The following is a 22,760-nucleotide window of genomic DNA, read 5'->3' on the forward strand; positions in this document are numbered from 1 at the left end:
GTCGCCATATCAAGTTTCATAAGGGGGGAAAAATTATGTTAATAACTTTAAATAGTCGGATATTAAAATGCTTTTGTTTTAATCAGAAGTGCAGTTGATACGTACTAGTAATAACATAAAACTAGTACAGTATTATTAATTCTTTCATAAAATTTAATCATTTAATATTAAAGTAAGTGATAAACAATCTTTGATTTCATAAAATATAAATCTTCCGTTCATTTACTATCAAAAAAGTAAATTTTGAATTTACTTGTTTGAATTTCATTAATAGTTTTGCATGTTTCGCCCATTTATTCAAAAATATACAAAACTGGGCAGTGTCGGCTATTCCCTCATTTCATTTTATAATATCGACTTTCATTTTTCTGAACTCCTGAGATCCAAAATTAGGGGTCATCCTATACTGGAGGATCTGCAGTGTGTGTGTGTGTGGCTGCTTTTTTTGACTTCTGGGAATTTCTAATTTTCAATGTCATTTAAAAATAAATGATATTGTTTTTATTATATTGTTAGTAATTTGTTAATATCTGTGTCCAGATGGCGATAGGGACTGTGCAGGAAGTGGCAGCAGCAGTGGGGGCAGTAGCAGTCAAATGAAGAGACGCCGCACAAGGACAAACTTCAATGGATGGCAGCTAGAAGAATTAGAAAAAGCCTTTGAGGCTAGCCATTATCCCGATGTATTTATGCGCGAGGCTTTGGCAATGAGGCTAGACTTGGTAGAATCAAGAGTTCAGGTTAGTACATTATTTGTTCGATTTTTGACCTTATCTCTTTGATTATGAAACAAGTTTTAAGAAAGACGTTCACACCTTTCTACCTGACGGATTGAATTTTTGCTTGGCTCTCTAAAAGCCATCAGACGTCTCCCCTCTGTAGATGTTGGGCGTCCCCTTTGTACTTTTGTTTTTCCAATATATTATCCTTGTAATAGCTATTTCACATGATGAAAATGATTATAAATTCGAGTAGTAAGAAAATAAGTTGATAACAACATATAATAGAATCACCCAATTAGAAATAGAGAATAAGCTGTCCCTGGCGGACCACAGTATTGTATATCTAGCTGAAATATGCTAGATATGTATGCAAAACATTGCTACCGTTATACAGATCCATCCATCATATCGGCACAATATCTTTTCTTTAAAGTAGAAATCGAAATTCGTACACTGATGATGCAGAATGGAGAGAGATAACTGGTGTATATAGCATTTAATTTAAAAGGAATAAAAGCCCAAAGAATTTATAGCAAAGGCTTTATTCTGTGAGAGCTATAAACATTGTGCAGGTAGGGCATACTGTTATTATGTGCATACTAATGAGCAAACAAAGTTTGCTGTGTACGTCGATTTCCTATTATGAAGAAACTTCACTGCACTGTCAAGCAGTTCACTCACTGTACTTATTTCCCCACCGATGAAGCGCTAACCAGCGCCAAAAACTTAGTATAGGGAATAATAAACATTTTAAATAAATAGTAATATATTTTTCTACTTCTCTGCTGGAGTGGTGTTTTTTTTTAAAGGGCGTACTGCAATACAGAGGGAACTCGTGGTGAAGTTTCTCCAGAATATGAGATCGCTGGAAGAGACTAAAAATGGATAACCGCTTTGTGAGATTTACAAAAAGAACATTGGCATGTGGAACAACTTCAAATATCTGAGCTACAGAACCTGGCAACCAAGCACCTTAGAGAGGACGTGAATGAGGTCTATAAAGCGCAAAGAGGGGATAGCGAAATTTTCAATGTTATAAATCAGAGGACAAAGATATTTAGACTGGATTATAAGAAGCTGTTTTTTTGTTTTGCTTTTTTTTTTTCCCGTCAGCGAGCTGTTACTTACTGGAATAAGTTACCTCCCTGGGTAGTCGAGGCTGACAGTTTGAAGAAATTCGAAGGTCAACTGGATAGTTACCTACGTGAGAAGCAAAACACATAGGTTATTTTATTTATTTATTTAATTTTATTTTTTGGCCAGTGTGACAAAACCTTGTAGCTATGTGCTGGAACATTGAGGACCTAGTGCCATTGTATTGGAAGAATAAAAGATACTGCAGAGTTGTCCAAAGTGATGCAGCACTCAGGGTTTTTGTCGAAAAAGATTACGCTTTCTTCTCCCCCGAACTTCACTGTTTTGAGACGATGTACTTTAGTGTGTGGCGTATTCCAAACCCAAAACAAAACTGCAGCGCAATTCATCACTACACAAGACATCTTTCCATTGTTTCAGAATCTGCACATGATGAGCAGCGCACATAGTGTTAGGGGTTCACTTGTGTTAAGTGGTGCTGGAGCTCTCCCATGGCTACCAAGCCCATTCAATTCCTTATGCACAGTGCATGCAACTATGAAACTTCGATGTCAAAATTGTAAGAACCTTTTCGATTCCTGTACATCAATTTACTTCACCAACCGGAACGTGCTTAAACTGTTGAATCACTCGTATTTTGTTGTGTTTTTTTTTTTTTTTTTTTTTGTTTTTTTTCTCCATCGTTTTTTCACATCATTGATTACCGTTACCTTTGTCTGTTGTAGCACGGAGGACAGACAGATTACTATATTGATATAGACATGACAACTGACAATCATCTCTTTTAAACGCCGTAAGCACTTTACCTTTATTAGTTCGTTCTGATACTTTTCGTTTTTCTTGCACACTTTTATAACTGTTCCTTATGTGTATACGCACAATGCCCTGGTGGCTAGGACAATGGTTGCGATTAGCTCATCACTGCCTTCAAGACCATGTGGAAAAGGCCTGGTTTCGCATTCCACTTCGTTTTCGCGGACATTTATTTCGTAATGTGGTTGAGTTAGTCGGTTTTGGGCGAGACTTCATAGCATTTTCTTCCGAAACGCTCATTTTAAATCCAGGAAAATAAGAATCAACGAAAAAAAAAACAAAACAAAACAAAACACAATTTATAGACATAGTACACTGACACCTCATGATTTTATTGTTGTCAAGGCGAAAATTCAAAATCACAACAGCATACACTCGACTCGCGTTTGACTACCTTGGAGGGGTGTCTTAATACTGTTTTTAGGGGAAGAGTGGCATTTTTGAACTTAATTTATATGAACTTAATTTATATGAGACATAGTCTTCGTATTTATTGTTAAGCGGCACCGAGATTTCCCTTACAAACCGGGATGTATATTCTATGACGCAATACAAACTCTGTAAATGCCAAAGAAAGTGTAGGTTTTAGTATAAGTTTGCGTTGTGTAATGTTGATCTGTCGTTCCTCCGGTATTTATTCGCCAGGGCCCCTAGTGGGACCCGGCGTTTCCGTCCATTAGGACGGAAACGCCGGGTCCCACGCCGAGTATAGAAGGGGAGAGTTCTCTGGCGCTGGGCTGCGCCCCAGTTAAGGGGGGGGGGGATCCGCTAGAGGAGGAAGACTTGAAAAGGGAGGTAACGGAGCAAGAAAATTAAGGTGGGCGATAGGACGGCAGTCCACCTATAAATAGGAAGTTAAAGGAATAGAAGAGCGCCCCTGTGGAAGGAGCCCATCCTCCACGAGGAGGGGGGGACTGTCAAGAGAAGTGAAGGATTTGTGGTGGTATGGTCCACCAGGCGAAAGGTAGAGGTGGAAGGGAGAGTGGTTTGGGAAGAATAAAAGCATAAGGTCAATGTGCCCTATGTGGAGGAGGATGGGGGATCGCACTGAGGACAGTGAGTCTCTGTGTGTAATCCCACATCGGCCAGACCAGCTGTAGCTGGTCTCGTTTATAACAACTCCAGGAGCCTTATTCGCCTTCAGGCTTGAAAATTTTTCTATTAAATTATCCTTTTAAATTTTAATATTGCTAATTTCATTATTCTTAGCCTCACTCTTACAGTTACTTTTCGCCATGAAGAGTCTTTCTTCTCTAAATATCGATACAAAGTACCTTTTCAGTTCATCTGAAACATTAGTTCTGTTTTCTAACACTTTTCGGCACATATTACACCAGTGTTTGATTTGCTCTGCTCTTCTTCTCTTTATGTCGCTTCACTCCATTTCCATGGGTGAAAAATTTCAACACAGATTAACCTGTATCTGTTATAGGTTTCAGCACTTTTTAACTTTTCCTTGCCATCTTTTTCTGCTCTATTAGACTAGCTAGTTAATTGTTTATTCACTATCTCGCAATCTTGCTTGCGCTGCATTTTCTTAATGGGATCTGTGCTTTCACAGCTTCTTTGGCTATAATTTTAAAGGTTTACCATAATTCTAATGTATTCATTGAATGAGGCCATGTAGCACCTTAAGCTGTCATAATCATCTTCTTTCCTGAAATTAAAACCATTCCTTTGCCTTTAACCACATCTCTCTCTCTCTCTCTCTCTCTCTCTCTCTCTCTCTCTTTCTCTTTCTCTCTCTTTCTCTCTCTCCCCCCCCCCTTATCAACCAACTTTTAAAACTCCGCGATCACCTGCTAATGGCTCCTTTATACTGTCAGCCTATGATGTCATTTGGTTCCTGGATGATGATCAGGTCTAGAATATTCTTTCCCCCAGTACTTACTCTGACGTGTAATACAAATAATGATCATCTCTTTGATTAAAAATTTTTGCTCCCCACAGTGAGTTCTCTCCCACTTTCTCCAACCAATTAAGGACATATTGAAATCTCCAATAACAAGACATTTACACTTGCCTTTGCCCATTCTATTTGCGCGTATAGTCTCATCATAAACTTGTGATTTTAGATTTCTCCTACTATCATTGTACCTTTACTTCCAATTAACTCGCACTACATAGTTTCTATACTAGCGTGTGTGACTTCTCAATTCGGGACAGTTTATGGTTATGCTCACGGTGCTTTTCATAAGCATAACCCACCACCTCTTCTATCTTCCTAAATGGAACACATCTGTATGTGTTCCATTTAGCCTGTATGGGCAGCTTAGCTGCCCATACAGGCAGCCTTCAAGTCTTATGCATTCCCCGAGTTTATAACTAGCGTGTCACAAAATATGGTTTCATATTGATTTTTTAAAATAACTGTTTTTAATATTATTCGATTTCTCTATATTACTTTCTCATGTTTTATGTATCTTCTTCCTCAGAATTTAACAATATAATAATAATAACAATAAATTAATAGTTATTAGAATTATGCAATAATTGGCGGATTTTCGTAATGAATCATTCAAAAAACTATAAATACGAACGTAGACAATAACAACAACAAAAAAAAAAAAAAAAAACGCTTGCCACCACAACGTTTAAGGCCACAGGCCTCGACCTTCAGCGTTTTATATATTTTGGCTCCTAGCCAAAAAAGGTTGAACACCGCTGCCTTAAGGTATTTTCAATGATAAGGTATTTTCAAAAACCTTTGCACTATCTTTGTTTAAATGTATCCCTCTGATTCCTTCTACCTACGAGTGCTGGGTACGCTATTAATCCTTCTCCCCCGCCTCTAAACCTTGCAGTTTCTCTCAAGGCTTGAGTTAATCAAGAAGGCTTTCAGCATATAGTCCCTCCTATTGCGCCTGGGCAGAATTGCAGACACATGTACATTCTGACCTGACTCGCGGAAAAATTCAATATGGTCCTATATTTGTGTAACAAATCGTCAGTTTGTGTATGCTTAAAATGTGACAATTTTTTGGTGACATTATTAATTTTTGCTTCCAACAGACACACCCTAGTTAAAATCCACTTATCCTGAGTACAAAAAGAAAAAAAAAAAAAAAAAACTACTCGTTTCCTTGAGAATGGAATCTCCCAATAAAACAAAATTCTTCTTAACCAGAGCAGTATGTACTTGATTATTCTGTTCTGGGGCCAGAATCTGGATCTGGGATTTAAATTGCTTAGTTAATTCAATGATACTTGATGTTCACAGCAGAACAAACTTTTCCTTCAAAATGAGTTGCCGTGCTTACTGCACTACCAAAACGAATAATTCGGCCATGGGAAATAAATCGCGTCATTGTCGGAATTCGAACCCAGACCCTTTATATACTGTGTGTAAAGACAGTAATCATTACCACTGTGCTAACAGTGAGGGCATTGTATTTACTTAGCGATTTAAATTCTCGTGGCCGCAAAAATGCATGAAGGCGCAGGGCACTCCTAACTCCATACAAAAGAATTTCAAAAATGCGGTATATTGAAAATCTTGTTAATAAAAAGTGACAAGAGATCGTAAAGAATGAGGGAAAATATATAATTATTTTTTTGATGGAATAATGTATAAAAATTGGACATTCCCTGGCACTTAGTGTGGATCGAAAATTTTTTGTAATTTTCTCTCTCTCTCCCACCGCCCCATATATATTTACTATTTGCTGACTAATGCAAAAAAAAAAAAAAAAAAATCAAGTCAATGCAGATTTATTTTAGTTTCGTTTTTTGGCTTATTTGACCTGATACGAACCATCCGTCAAACCATAGCTATCTCAAGGGTGCAGGTCGTACGGATAGTGATGCCCTTACCTTTTTTCGTTGCGGCGGACTAAGTTTCCATCCTGGGGAACATGTGAAATTGGTAAAATCTTTCAAAACGTTGGAGTGAACAGTCCTTCAGTTTATACTAATTTAGGTAGCAATATAATTCTATTCTTTACTTCTATCAAATGATTGTTGGCTGAACAAAGAAGTGAATAAATAGGTTTCAGAGAACGGATTTAGAAGTCAAAGCTCAAGCAGAAATTCTTTTAGTTGCCCATTTGTACATGAATACAAATGGTTCTCACACTTTTTAATTTGCGAGTTTCCCTAGAGTGTTGTGCTCTCTCCGTTCTCATACCAAAAACGTCGAAACACTTAATTTGTAGGTATTTTTGTTCTGTGACAATCATTGCATTCCCCCTTCCTCAAGGAAGGCTCGCATACTTCTCAGGTGCAACAATACACAAATATACGGACAATTGTAAAAAAAATATATTCAGCCGTCCACAAAAGTCTGCACAGTAGTACGAAATTTTTAGGAAGACGTCGTGCTCTTGTCACCGGCCAAATGTAGAAACCAGGCAATGCATAAAATTCCTTAGGCATTCTACACAATGCGTGATAGATTTTGGCAAAGTATGAAAAAAAAAAAAAAAAAAAATTTCACATTATATATATTACTTTGAATATGTCTTTTATGAAGTATCTGGACATTACATGAAATATTGAAATTAAATTAAGTAAACCGTTAGTAAGAAAAACGTGTAATTTTTTAATGTTTAATATCAAAATATTAATGAGAAATATGAACGTAATGTTGTTTATTATTAACATATCAATGAACAAGTATTTTAATCAACAGTATTAAAGAATTAAAGTGATTACAAAAAATACTAAAGAAAGACCTGGTAATCGTGTTTCCACAATGAAAGATCGGTTTTATACCAAATTATCATTTAGGCTAGGTTATGTTGCAATAAGTAAAGCGGTTCTAGTTATTACGTATTCTTTTCAATATTTCATATAATGTCTAGATGTGTTGTATAATACCTAGTCAAAGTACTAAATATAATATGAGTGAAAGTTTTTCTGATACATGCCAAAAAACCGGTAAGTACTGTATAAGCCTAGGAATTTTATACATTTATGGTTTCTACCAAGGTACTTTGCCCGTGAAATATACACTGGTGTTCAAAGAAAGTGCATCACCCCTTAAAATTGTAATTGTCGCTAGAATAACGTAAGTATACGGCAATATTTCTTACAGATTTCATCATGTAAGATTGACACGCATAGGTGATGACGTAATATTGCATCAGCTGTTACTTGCACCTATATAAGCACGCTCTGCAAGAGTTGCAGCCATTCCTTGCTTGTGTCATGATGGCGAGTTACGTGCAGTTGACGCCACGAAGAAAGAGTGCTATTGTTGCTTTACGTGAGAAAGGACGTTCTTCACGTCATATTGCTTATAGTGTCTTATAATCAATCGACAGTGAGTAAATTTCTTTCCAAACTCACGAATACTGGCTCTGCTAATAGGAAAAAAAGGAACCGGACGCCAACGAGTCTCTACATCAAAATAGGACGGCGTTTTGAAGCGCTTATGCTTTAAAAACCGTAAAGCTTCTTCGTCTGAGCTGAAAAGAGAATGGGAAGAATATAGAGGAGTGGTAGCAAGTGCAGTAACAGTCGGAAGACGCCTATTCAAAAATGGACTCGTAGCCCGTCGTCCTAAAAAGAAGCCCCTCCTAACACAAAAAATGAGAAAGGCCCGATTAATCTGGTGTAAGCAACATGTCAAATGGACCCCCGAGCAGTGGAAATCAGTTATTTTCTCGTATGAGAAGAAATTAAACCTATATGACTCTGATGGGAAACAAACGATTCACCGTAGACGTGGTGAAGAATACCATCCAGACTGTATGGTGTCTACAGTGAAATTCCCTACCAGCCAAATGATATGGGGGATGCCGGATTTCGTATCGCGAAGTAGATCACCTGCAGTTTATAAAAGGTTCCGTAAATGCCAATGTATACCTGGCTATATTGGAAAGCAAATTGCTGCCAACCATTTCAACCTTCCAAGTAACTGCATCTTTCAGGACGACTTTGCTCCTTGTCATCGGGCGAAAAGTGTAAGTGGGCACTTCTGTAGTTACTTTAGCTTCATTTCTGCATTAGTGGTTCGACAGTATTGTGTTTACATTTGTTACAGGTGAAAAAATGGTTGGAAGAACGCTCCGTTACAACTCTTAGTTAGCCAGGAAACAGCCCGGACCTGAATCCTATATAAAACTGTTGGCATCGTGTTGAAAATCTTCAGTTACCAGAAAGAAACCAATGATCCTTCGTGAACTTGAGGAAGCCATAATTGTTGTTTGGAACCACGAACTATCAGTTGATTATCTTCAGAAATTGATCTTGTCAATGCCTCGACGGTGTGCTGCTGTCATCAGCGCCAGAGGCGGTTCAACTAAATATTAGTTTGCACCTGGTGAACTTTTCATTTTGTTTTCCATTTAAAATGATACACTGAGGTAAATTGAGCGCTTCTGATAGCATTTCAGCCATAATTGTAGTTTTTACCAAAACTGTTGTATAAATGTTGCAAATGCTCATTTTGGAATATTTTGAGAGCACCTGTCAAATAGTACTTAGCTTTGTCTTAACTATTAATAAATATCTTTTGTTTATATTTCTATTTGTGATGCTAGTCATTAATGTAACATACCATCACGAAAAAGGGTTAAAAATGTGAAATTCCTAGACGATGCACTTTCTTTGCACACCAATGTACATAATACAAATCTTATATTCAGATATTCTCACTTTGACTCATTTCTAAGAGGAGTGGAAACGTTCTTTTAGACGTTCTTCTACAGCAACGTTTCAGTCACGGCCTAAGCTCCTACCCCATTCGGTGAACTTCCTTAAGCCCACAGGTGTGGAAAACATTCATTGCTATAATTACCACTCCTATACCACGTGAATATTAAGCTAGTTTATTTAGCTATTAACAAAATTACACATTAAAGTAATGTTTCGGGAACCTTGCCGGAACCCATCCTCAGACCATACATAGGCTGTTCCCAGCCTCCTGCTTGCCGAATGTCCCAATTCCGACTGCGCGTTCTGTAACAGCCTTTCCAAACATTCATTGCATCAAATTTTTACTGATCCTTGGAAAATGTATCACTAAAATTCGCAAAGCTTCCTCGCAATGATTGCCCATACCAAAATTCTTACTTCTCTATGTATACAAATAACAATATTCTCAAGACGTAATCGTTCACATTATTTCTAAATAAATGTCTGTTTAATAAATTCTACTTGCCTGAAACGTTCATCTCATTTGCAGTCCCGTTCCATAATTTTCTTGAAATATCCCATTTATGATAACTTTTCATTATTTTCGTTCCACAAAGCACTTCCATTGAAAATAAGAAACGTAATGATGAAGCTATGGCTATAAAAAGAAGCGGAGTATTCCTTCTTCGGCTGCACCTCTGCTTGTTAAATAAAACAATAAAAGTAGAAAAAAAATTGGAGGACCTGAAATGTATACTTTTTGGATAGTGCCACTTAGATGGGAAAAAAATATGAGGAAACTATTGTTCTAGAATCTAGAGGAATTTTCGACACCGTTGGCCGACCGGGCTAGCCGAGTGGGTAAAGTACCTGCCCGGCAACCCAAAGGTCGCGGGTTCGATTCCCGCCTCGGGCTTGGATCAAAGTACTGCAAAAACCTTGGGAGGTGCAATATGGCCACAGAAGCCGATGCGCCAACAACTAACAAATCAAAAAAAAAAAAAAAAAAATCGACACCGTTGTTGGAGGCAAATGAATGAGAGTTTCAAAAATCCACGAGTTGTCATCGTGTCATATGTGAATATCCGCTATCTTAAAAACCTTGCCTTTATGTTCGTCTTAAGATGGGATTTAGGGAAAACAATGGACAAGAAACATTTCTACAATCAATTCAGTCCTTATTCCTTTGCGATTTGAACAGGAAGCAGTGCACAAGTTGTTTACCGAGCTAACTTGCTATTCGAATTTTGAGAAATTATTGCTTTATTACTGGACATTTAAGACATAAAAATGTACTTAGGAGTGTGATATCATTTGGATTAAGGACTGTTAACGATTGCAACTGCCATTTAACTCTATTTATTAGTTAAAATAGACAGATAGCATTAAGTAACAGCCCTGATGAAATAAATATCCATCTTTTCCAAAAGAGGGCGTGTTGGATTAAAGAGTCCCACTAGTGAAATGTGCTTAATTAGGAAAGACATCCATGCAAATAATTAGTCTGGTTGCCTCTACCAAATAAAAAAAAAAAAAAAAGACGGAGGAATCTAATTAGGCAAAGGACGCTAATTAACGGCCGGAACATTGTAATAATGATATTCGCTTCAGTAGCTGCAGGGTAATGATACACTAGCACCAATTAACGGTTTTCCCTACAGCTGGTGTTTTAGAAGGTGGGAAAATACATTGAGAGCGAGAGAAAGGGAGTCGGAGGGGAAGGTGCGCAGGTAAAAAGAGAGTTCCGTGTGGAGAGAGGTTAAAATGACAGACTTAAAGTAAATAGCAGAAAACGAAAATTTTGGAAAACAATGATACGTCAGGAGCAACGTTTTATTAAATACACTCTCGAAGTTTACTAGAAGAGTTGTCATTCGGTGGAATAAAATGTTGCTACCAGCACCGAGAGAGAGAGGATAAGGAAAAGTTCGCCATGTGTATTGTATATATATATTTGCAACACCCCCTTGCAGTTAGTGAGTTTAAGAGTATTAACTCAACGAAGTGTATACAGTATATATAATACGTATAGGCCTATAGTTCTGTCATGGCGTTCTTGGAAGAGTTGACCTTGAGCTTCAGAGATTTATCTTGTAATCTGAAGTTTTAGAAGTTGAACTAAGTTATTTCCGAATATTAACACGGCTGAAATGTCAGCCATATAGCTGCCGTTCAACAAAGGATCTGTGATAGAAATCAGTTCTGGCATGGTGTTCTTGGAAGAGTTGATCGTGTTTTTAAATGTCTCGTAAAAGAAAAGCCAATGCACCAGGAAGTATTAATAACTTTTATTAGGAAAGAAAACTCAGTTTATAATTAAAAAAAAAAAAAAAAAAAAAATAGTCAGCAGACTTCTACATGAGCGCATTTGGTGCAATGAAGGATGTTTCCAGGTTCGCTCCAACATATCTGCATTGGTGGTGGCAATTGCTTGCACGATGCGTGTACATAAGGTGATGTTAGATACCTTGGTGGATAAACTATGTTTTTCACAATGCCCCAGCAGAAGAAATCTAAAGGAGTTATGTGACCGAAAGGGCCATGGTATTGATTCACCATGCTCGATCCCAACGGTACGGGAAAGTGTCGTTCAGAACAATACGAACCTACAAGCTCCAACGAGGCAGTGCTCCATCTTGATGAAAGATTATGTTTGGCTATAGGTTTACAATCTGAGGAAATGCGTATTGTTCCATCATGTCTAGGTAAGTGATTCCTGCAACGGTATCTTCCAAAACGAAGAACGGTCCGATAATCATGTCTTTCATAGGACCATACTACACATTTACTTCTGTTCTGTCTCGAATGTGCTCTTGGATGCAATGCAGGTAATCCCATATTTGAACATTGTGTCGGTTAACTTTTTCAGAAACGTGAAATGTGTGTCGGTTAACTTTTCCAGAAATGTGAAATGTTGCCTCTTCGGAAAACATAACATGACTCAAGAAATCGTAGTTTTGGTCGATGCTATCAAGAATATCAACAGCGAAATTTTGTCGCTGTGGTTTGGCACTCGGCTTGATTTCTTGAACCATTTGCAATTTATAGGGGTACAAACGCAGCCACTTGTTTACCGCCCTGTAGAGAGCTGTACGGGCCATGTTCAATTCCCTTGATGCACGCCTGATTGATTTCCGAGGTCTATGAACAAAGGCAGCACGTACCTCTTCAACTCGCTCTTCTGAGACGTTCTGACAACTTTCATGTTGCTTCTGCACGCTACTGGTGTTCAAAAAGCGTCCTTTACTACCTCCTCATAGACTTTAGGTCAGGTACAACTTTGAACAGACGTCTAAATTGCCTTTGAACCGTGACAACATATTTTCTCTCTGCAAACCACACGACTGTCTACGCTTTCTCTTTGCACCGACGCCATTTTTACACAAACAACGAAAGCGCCGCAGCCTCTGTCACAGCGAGTTTCAAAACATAAACAATGAAACTTGACCATCTCCCCTCTACTAGCTCCCACTACGCTGCCATATGTACAACACATGAATTTTAATCAACTTTTAAAATCAGGGACATTCAAAAGCACACCCTGTACAGTAGGCAAGCCTCTTGTCAGAGAAGAAATTATGAATGTGATGAAGAGCGTTGTCGATCGTTACAACAGGAATTAAATACACGCTTTTCTCGTCATAAAGATTTACATTCTAGGTTTGGATTCCTCCTTGCTGTTAAGACTTCTCAATAATGAGAATATAAACAATTTTCGTAAAGATTGCATGATTTTAGTAATTTTTATGAGTGATGATGAAGGCAAAGTACAACGAAATTTGACTCGAAATGATGCTCTAGCGAAGACCCTTGTGGAACTTCTTTCATTTATAAATCGTATGACATGTTAGTTATCAAGTTTCGAGATGAGAGGATTCCCACAATGTTTTTTTTTATACTAAAAGTTGTATGGTGAAGATGTCCTCTCCCCGATATTTCTTTAGTAAAGCTGAACACATTGATTATTTTCTTAATCTCTCTTTGTGTGCCATTGTTTTACTTTCTGAAGTGTTTTTTTTTTTTTTTTTTTTTTGTGAATAAAACTAATAATTATTAGTATTATTGTATCTAAATAACTTACATAAAGGGGCGCAAATATATTGCATTGGCCCCAAGCGCCATGTAACTTCGCCAAGCCTCTGTCCAGAAAAAATTAACAGAACAAAAGATTTTCCATGAATCTTTTATTGTGAACAGCGTTGCCGAAGTGAATATATGATGTAATAAGCATCCTGGCACAAATTCCGAGTATCCAATAGAAATTAATCAATCTACAACTTACAGAGCCGCACATTATGCAAATTATTCATGCCTATAAAAACACGGATTGAAACCACATCACTTCATTCCCGTTTTTTGGCTTGCTCAGTGGGATAGTCACATCTCCAGTACTCAGGATGTCAAGTCATCGTCGTTTAGATGGCGGGCCGTTGGACAACTTGAACGGGGCAGGTGCGTTGGCTTAATGTGTCACGCAGTGTCTCGGCACTATGAAAACAGTTTTAGGAGACAGGGACCATTACAAGAAGAGCTGACCAAGATCACCCGAGAGCTACGTCAATCAGAACAGATCAATATCTGGCTCTAATAGCAAGATGGAACTCTACGATGTCCTGTCATCAACTTTCTCTTGAGGTTGTTGCGGCCACAGGTGAAAACATTTCAAGTGAACTCTACGCAAGGAAGCCAGTGGTTTGTATCCCATTAATCCCAAGACACCGCAAAGCTCGTCAAAACTGGTGCCATGAGCATGTGATTTGGAGTCTTGACAAATGGGGTACAGTTTTTTTTTTTTTTTTTTTTTTTTTTTTTTTCTGATGAATTCTGTTTTAGCCTACAAACAGATTCTAGACGTTATATCATCTGGAAACAACTAGGAATTCGGTGCCGTCTCTCCGACATCAGAGAAAGGGACACTTACAGTTCTTGTTAACTGCAAACTTGGTAGGTAGCCTATAGGCATCGGACTACCCTTGTATCAGAAGCATCGGCGACTAAGGCAACATTGCTCCGTGTATATTGTCTGTAAACTGCGTGTATTCTGTGGTCGATTTTCTGTTTTCTGGACGAAAAACCAGGCTACCCTCGCCTGAGACTGACTAACTCAGCTACGTTATGAAAAAGGTTCATAAAAATTCCTCTCATCGACGGGATTGCAAGAACCACACTGTAGCGTCTCCCTTCGCCCGCACAGTGCGGTTCTAGTTTTAATTAATGCTCAGGGACATGTAGAACCAGAAGACTGAAATGAAAACAGCGAGAAAAACGACGAGGAGAGCTGATTCGAAGGAGATTTTATTATGTTTCTCCTACCTTTTTTCGAATTATTTGCACAGTCATTTTCTTCGTTTCTCATAATGATTTGATGTTTTCTTTGATGTTTACATCCTTCATTATTTTTCTCTCATTACGATTGCATTTTCCCTGACACTTTGATGTGTGTTTGGTTTTTAATAGAATCCCCCCTACACCAATATTTCCATAATAGGCGTATATAAGCACTAATAAATAGAACGATTCAGAGAGGGCGCCATGTGACGTCTCTATTACATAACAATAAATACCGATAATCACAAAATGGCTACTGCTTGCACGCCATACAACAATAAGAAATGATGTTTGTAACCAGCTGCTCAAACAAACTTCCGTTCGCTTTAGGCGAAAGAAACTGACTTCCAACCAATTACGATCTCTTTCGGACACATGCACGCGTGTTCAGTCTAAAAACATGCCGCACATCGCAGACCCTGCTTTGAGGCCCCGCACTAGAAGTGCCCTAACTTTACTCTTAAAGAAGGGTCCCCTGATCGGTCTCGCTATACACAATAATTAATAAATGCTGTTCATTAAAGACAAATAGTGGACACAGATAAATTATCAGAGAGAATTGTCCACTGATACTGTTGTTCTTAGGGAACATCTCCTTTTGCAACAACTTCAAAAATATAGTTTATATAAATTATTTTAAGTGGCTTAAAAAACAACAGATATTAACAGCGGCACTAAAATTGTACAAAACTGACAGGACGTGTTATTTCTGAGTTATAAAAATTAAAAGAGGGGAAGAAAGCCCCAGAGTACTTCTGTTTATGAGAAGAAAAGTTTCTGATGCTTAGTAGAAGAAATACCGTTAGGTTTAATTGTATTTAATTCAGTAAATAATGTTTTTTGAAACAGTATTGTAAAAGAAATTTTATTCACACTTTCTATTACTAGAAGTGCACAACGATGGTTGTTTTTTAAGCTGGGAAGATCGATGTGACCAAATCTTTGGAAGTCCACATACCTTGAAATAACTGCCGCATTGCAGGAAGATTCATGCGTTAGCGTTTTTCTAGGATTTGTTCCTTTCCTTTTTTTCTTTTTTCTTCTTTTGCTTTTGCCGATAAAAAATATCTCAAGCCATCTCCCCACAACAATCGTCCCTCACTTCTGGGATATCTGTTAACAGTATGAACCTCGATCGACCCAAGATTCCTCCCCCCTCCCCTCCAATGCTAAGACAATCTCAAGATTCAAATACTTAAATTAGGCATTGATCTAGCAAATTTGATACACATAGTGAGTGCAGACTGCAGAATGGATCTCGCAGATGTGTACATCTAAGCAGCCCGGTACCAAGACTGTTTAAACTCACTGATGTCAACAAGAAAATTCCGTTCCTCTCCACTACATAAAAAGATTATTTCGCGACCGTCCCATGATACTATTCGTTTGCCGTCCCTGAGACCAAGCACCTGGATACAGTTACTTCTAGGCTTCCACCTGCACTTCCATTAAGTGCATTTAATTCACGTGAGTTTTCCAAAGAATCAGATTTCGCCCAGAAATGCATGATACTGAAGGACCTCTCGCTAGCTCATAGATTCCCCATCCGACCCCACTGGAAAAACAATCTATAGTAAACTGATAACTAACAAGTATACAATTCAGCTATTCAACACTATAATTTCACTGAAGTCTTAACATAGAATCTTTTCCCGATCTAGTCTGCATAGTTACAAAACCAGAACTCGTCGTATTTTGCTGTCCATACACTATGAAGATGATATTCGACAATTTATCTGAACGGTTAAGTCTTTGCAAGTTTACTTCTGCTCTATTAGAACGTATACTATAAGATTACGTTCATCAATTAACCTTGAGAGTGGAGATGCACTAGAGGGTCCACTGCTTGAACTCTGAAGGCCACATACTACGAGCGCGGCACAACAACAAAATCAAGCTTTGACAGATTTTTTTCAGCAAGTAAACTTGCCAAATTGCATGTATAGTATACAGAAACGATTTTATCCGTATAGACTTAACCAATTGAGTAAACCTGTGGAATACTCTCGTGGTCAATGGTCACCTTTTAAACTCTGTTCAATAATTATGACAACCCCAAGTATAGCATTCTCCATGAATTAGAAAAAACAATGTTTGTTCGTTTACCCACATCCGTAAATGTTCTAAAAGAATAACTTAATGTAATAAGTATTATTAGTATTAATAACACACTAGGTCTCCATTCATCTAACGCAATGTTAATTTAACCAAACCAAATCTATACCTAAATCTATATTTTAAATTTAAGATAGAATTAAAATTGCTGTGAACCTCTAGTAATCGTAGTGAATAAGATTGCATATTCCCCACTCCCCTAAATGTGCAAATAAATAAAAATACATTTAAAATAGGTTTAGTAAAGACACTTTTACCACGTGGAATATATAATTAGTTTATTGTAACGAGAAGACAATTATTACAACAGACCAATAATCAAATAAATTGGCTCCGTTTCGGATTCGAAGCCAATTATCGTTGTTGGCTTCGAATCCGAAGCCAACAACGGTCGTTGGGACTGTTTTGGTCTATTGCAACAATTGTCCTCTTGTTCAAGTAAACTAATTAAATACTTAATAAATATTCTTTAATAAGTTAAATGGTATACATTTGTGATTTCATGCACAGATAACCAGAGAAATCTTACAAAAACGTTAACTATACGTGTGACGAAGGACAGAATTAAAACGTTCAGCTACAACAAATGAGAATATAAAAATAATCGTAATTAAAACACGCAAGAATACAAATTAAGCATGTCATAAAATGACATCAGCATACTGGGACCGGCACTTGAACACCCGTCCTTTACATACAGTAAAATAGCCCAAGATGTCATCTCGATATGATTTGTTAATACACCAATGTCTATGTTGATCGAGTTGAGAGCGTCCAAAGTCACATTTGGGAAGTGTCTTCTGGAACTTTGAACACAGAGGTAGTACTGCGAAGGTGTCTTCCTGGAAAACGCCAACCAATCGTGTTCCAGATGTTCAAGTAATCACGCTTCTGTGAACACAGGAGGAATGCATTTATTTTCCTCACATGGACTCTGTGGGCGTGTATTGCAGGTTGGAGCATAGTGCAGATTTGGATGTCGTGTAAATCTGGTTAGACCACAAGTTGGCCCATTTCAGAACCCAGAATTCTTGACCTCAGTTTCTTGAGGCTGGTGGGAGGTGAGGCAGAATTTACCATGTAAAATGTCTTTATTAAACCTACTTATTAGTAATTCCACCTAACGTGCTTCTCAAGTTTAAGATTCGATTTATTTCAGAAGAGGTGATGCGAAACCAAAGAAACTTAAAAAAAAAAAAAAAACTTTGTAATGACAAAAATGCATGTTAAATATTAGAGTATAATGTATCTACAAAAGATACTCATACAGGCCCGAACAGTAATGTGAAGTGTATCACAGTGGGCTTACAGGACAGGAGTAAAAAATCGGGGCACCCGCATTCCTTTTGGTTACAGTATATTTTTCTTTTCTCTTTCTTTGTGGGTACTCAACTTAGAGGCTTTAAAAATCAGCCGTTCATACTGCATCTTTAGATCTATGTAATTAAGTACAAGAGATGAGTATTACGTATTCCATTCATACAAGTGTGTGTGTTTGTTTTAGCACGAAATTTCTAAACAAGGAGGTAGTCCTAAGTGGAAAGGGAATCTTGTTTTTTTTTTTTTTTATCCTTCTTTGCTGTTGAATTATTTTAAAAACGAGTCGAATGGCTGATCTTAAAATGATATACAAGAATAATTACAAATGTTTCTGAAGGCACCAGTAGAGTTTATAGTAGGCTTCTTAAGTCCAATTTATCATTTCTCCCAATGGAAGAGTGTAATTTTTCTGCCAACCGCAAGCCAAATTAATATTTTTATCACTACAAACTGCTCTAGGCCGATAGTGGTTCTGAATACTACCACCAGGTGGGTAAAGACTTAATGGTTAGGCAGCCATCTGTGGAAGATGAATTCGTTTTTAATTTCTCTACAATCGTCGGCATACTAACTGAACCAAGACGGACGAAAACACACGACCTGTTCGAAAGGGGTGGTAGGGGAATACAACGCGCTAAGTACAGTAGAAAAGAACTCGGTAACCTTTGATGTGGAAAGAGGGATTATACATGTATATGGCAATTCTATTTTCGAAAAGGAAAATGACAAGAAGGTAATGTAGCATAAACACGGATGAAATTGCCATATACGAAACTTTCTGTTATCTATGCGATGAAGCAAGTTCAGGTGAATAACTGTTCAGTGATATGAAAATATGGGAAATCTAGTGATACATTGACTGAGGATTGGCATACGTTAAAGATAATAAAAAACAAGATTGTGTAAGATGCAAATTAACGTTTGCTGCTACGTAAACTCCCCTTCACGCCGATCCACAGTTATCTATGAGAAACGGTGTTTTTACTATCGAATAATGGATCAGCACCCAATGCCTTAAACTATTGGAGAAGGGCATCTCTTCCCCAATAGTTTAAGGCATTGGGTGCTGATCCATTATGTAGGAGTGGTGATACAAAATGTACGTAACGCAATTTTCTAGCTTTCTGAACACTCCACTCATTCCCTCCATCCGTAAAACAGCTTTGCCTCTTCTCCACTGGAATATTTAATTACTTAATAAAATTCCCCAATTAAAGTCATTATTTTAAATCAAAAATATGTGTTACTTAACATTAGCGCATTTCCTTGCTTTACCTACTTTGTGAATGGTAATTAAGATTATAAGTTACACCAACTCAGGGGCGTGATGCTGGGAGCTCACGTGGACCTGTTAAGTTTGGATCGTTTCTTGAGACCTTTATTAAAACAGTTATAACTGATGAGCAGTTGGTTTCAGCGAGCCTCATAACTGCCAACATACTGTGGCACTAACTAAACTTTGAGCAGCCTACTGTGTCAATTTCGACAGACAAGTGGAATAATTCTCAGGGAAGCGTGTGGGTATTTACTTTAACCATAGATATAAAGAATACAGTGAAGATTTCGGAAAGTTGCAGTTTCCTATTGTCAGTAGGTGTCTCAGACTTTATTGTGCTAATCGCTACACTCGTAATATGCAGTTCGGGAAGATACCATCAAACAAGAGCCGCTCTCGGCTATTGGAATAAAACGAAAGTTGTATACGGATCTTAGAGAGATTAACACCTCAGTGGGGTCAAGACTGCACAAGAGTTTACTGAGCGAAACAACTAGACGCAAAAAAGATTGGTTAGCCAAACATTAGGACTGTAAACAAAGAAATCAATGATAGTGGAAAACTGAGCAAGTATATGCATAGTGCTGCTCCACAATGCTATAGAAGTGGTTGGCGGTTCTTCACACAATGTAAATTAATAGAGGCCGAGGTAGTCATCGGCTCCACCTTTGATGCTTTCGTCATTAAACATGATGAAAACTTAAAAGCGCTAGCACATGCCTACCTACTCCCCTCCTTTTCTAGCGACCAGTACAATAAGTCTTGCAGATATACACTAAGGAAGTTACACTTTAGCATCCTGCAAACTTTCAGTCTGTATTATCTATAGTTAGAGTGACAACACTTCTATAAGTAATATAATTCGGAATCAGGGTAGACTTGGTATCAAGATGACCGAGTGCGGTCATGAAAATGACCGATGATAGCGCCATCAAATGAAGCCATCACACTGGAAAAAGTCACTAGATCTTGATTAGAATCGGCCATCATAATGTTACTAATTCACAGTAACATTGTTAATGTTACTGTGGTAGGTGCAGTCAGTGTGGATCCGTTTTCGATGCGTGATTGAGAGACATGCGGTCTAAAAACCTTGGGAAATTTCATTGCATCGGCTACTCAAGCCATAATAGGGCAATTCATATGGGAACTCCAGCTCATATGGATGTTGTGAGGGTCGAAAAACTCGAAATGACTCACGGGGAAATGCCGTACCCCTCCGCTTTATCAACTATCTACAGCCTCCAGTGACGAGGCATTCAAGAATTCCTTCGGCTTCAGATGTATCGGAACCCAAACCTCTCTAACAAGTAAAAAACAGCGCCCGCCCCAAACAATCACGGAGGTCATCTATCTTTAGTGGAACGGTTGTTACACATCTGTGCCATTCGTGGTCAAACTGTACTAAGGTTCTGCGAAGCGTGCACCGCTGGCATTGGTATAAACTGTACTCAGCACAGCAGCTGACTTCGGCAGATCCTGAGAAACGATTCGATTTTTTTTTCATTTCCTAGCTAAGAAATGAAAAAAAATTTTGTTGAAATTTGCATCGTGTTTTTAGTTTAATTATAATCTGGGTATAATGGAACTCTTTAAGGTTAGGTTGATGGTCTTCTTCAGAAGTTGGCTTTCAAATAGTAAAGGTAAATGATTAATCGAAAAGGAAACCAAAATTAGCTATTTTATAAAAATATTATTTGTGTATATAACAGTACACTGTCCCATAGGTGAGATAAGGTGAATCATGTCCTTGAAACATTCTGTAAACTATCCTGCATCGGGTTGGGTGCAGTTCCTCACATGACACGACACAGAAAGACCATAATTACAAGTTTAACAGAAAAAAAAGTAGGAAGGCAGATGATTTATTTGATGTGGAAGATTCAAGCGATGAACATGTTGAACCTCCACCTCACAGAATCCAAGTGTATATCACAATGACTAAAACTAATTTCTGACGATGAAGATTTTAAATTGTTGAAGTGGTGGGGTGAAAAAAAGATTGATGTTTCCCAATCTTACAGCTGTAGCTCTTTTCATTCTTGTCGTTCCTGCCAACATTAGCCAGTGAGTGATTTTTTTCTGTGGCTGAATTCCTAATCCAAAAGGGAACACAGCTGAACCTAGAAACTATTGATAATTTGTACTCAGTAATTTATTCAGCATTTTTTTTTTTTTTTCCGTTTTTCAGTGCATATATGCATTTATAAGATCGGACTGCGAGGAGCAAGTTGGAATTTCATCCGAATACATATGTTACCTGCTCTGAAACGGTTCAAGCAGTTTCGTTGAGGAACTTACATAAAATTCCCAATCAGTTCAAGAAGCGCATTCTTGATCTCAGAAAACAGTAGCGAATAAATTCTTTTTACGGTTGAGGTCTCTAATAATTCCATAATGAAAGAGAAGTCTCATTAAATTTTAGTTCTTTAGTTCCTTAAGTGATTGATGTATTGTGGGGTTGCACTAATATTGGCGGTAATATATGCATGAATGAATTGAAGTCACGAGGAATTTAAGGCCAATAAGTCTATTTTCTAAACACACACACACACACGCATGTATGCTAGTGAGAGATAGTATGCAGAAATGTGTGTGAGAAAATACTTTGATATGGGAATGAGTAGGGGGACTAAATATGAAAAATTTATTACGTCACTGGCGAATGCGGCCCTGAACTATCGAGGCTCAAGAACTTATTTTACGTCAGTAACACATAAGGGATGCTATTCTACTATCAGCTGTTGATACAGATCTAATTATAAATAAAATTTCCATTTATTCTCAATACGCCCCAGGTCATAAGAGTTCACATATTTGTTGTAATTGGAGACAAAATGAATTAATTATTAAAGGCAGCCAGAATTTCGCCCCTCAGTTCACAATGGGCTGTACACTTTTCATGGCAACGTACGGACTCGAACCCACAACTTCCTTACTTCTGCTCGCCACGCTAACTTCGGGACCACGGTCAGCCCAAAATTCCTCGTGTCATTGAAAAGGTTAGAAATGGGGTCTTTTTTTTACCTCGCCTGGGTGGGCGATGATATAACCGTCACGCTACCCGAGCGAGCAAACAAACAAATAAATAAATAAATTTTCTTTTTATACTCCGGGATGACAACATACGATTAAGAGTTCACAAGATAGCGATAATACAAGAACGGCATCGTATTTCACAGTCACGCGAACTTGAACCAAGCTCAACTCAAACTTGCACTAATGTACCTTTGTGTTTGACCACTCGGCTACGGCGGCCTTGCATTTATCTGTTATTATTAAATTTCACTCACCCAACTTCTTTGCTTGTTTTCGCTATCTAACGATCTTTGTTTGCATAATCTTACACCTACATACCAGCAGTAAAGTTCCTGAAATAAATTTATTAATTGATTTTTACGAAGCCGACAACGCTACTAAATGTTACGAAACAGGTTTGACAGACTTAAAAAATAATTGATCCGAGCTTGACCTCCATTGCCCGAGGCACGGGCCGTTCAAACATCGCACGT

At 37.9% G+C, this 22,760-nt stretch overlaps 1 protein-coding gene across 1 annotated transcript in view; it reads left to right on the plus strand.

The window, feature by feature from the left end:
- Positions 1-22,760, plus strand: part of LOC150083049 (uncharacterized) — a 396,000-nt gene that overhangs the window by 161,047 nt on the left and 212,193 nt on the right. Inside the window, exon 2 of the mRNA XM_090376995.1 lies at positions 541-740. Within this exon, the coding sequence (XP_090233121.1) occupies positions 541-740 (200 nt within the window). The remainder of the gene's footprint in view (positions 1-540; positions 741-22,760) is intronic.

The sequence above is a fragment of the Mastigoproctus giganteus genome, chromosome 7 (assembly GCF_048544385.1).
Source record: "Mastigoproctus giganteus isolate SK-2022 chromosome 7, ASM4854438v1, whole genome shotgun sequence".
NCBI classification, from domain to species: domain Eukaryota; kingdom Metazoa; phylum Arthropoda; class Arachnida; order Uropygi; family Thelyphonidae; genus Mastigoproctus; species Mastigoproctus giganteus.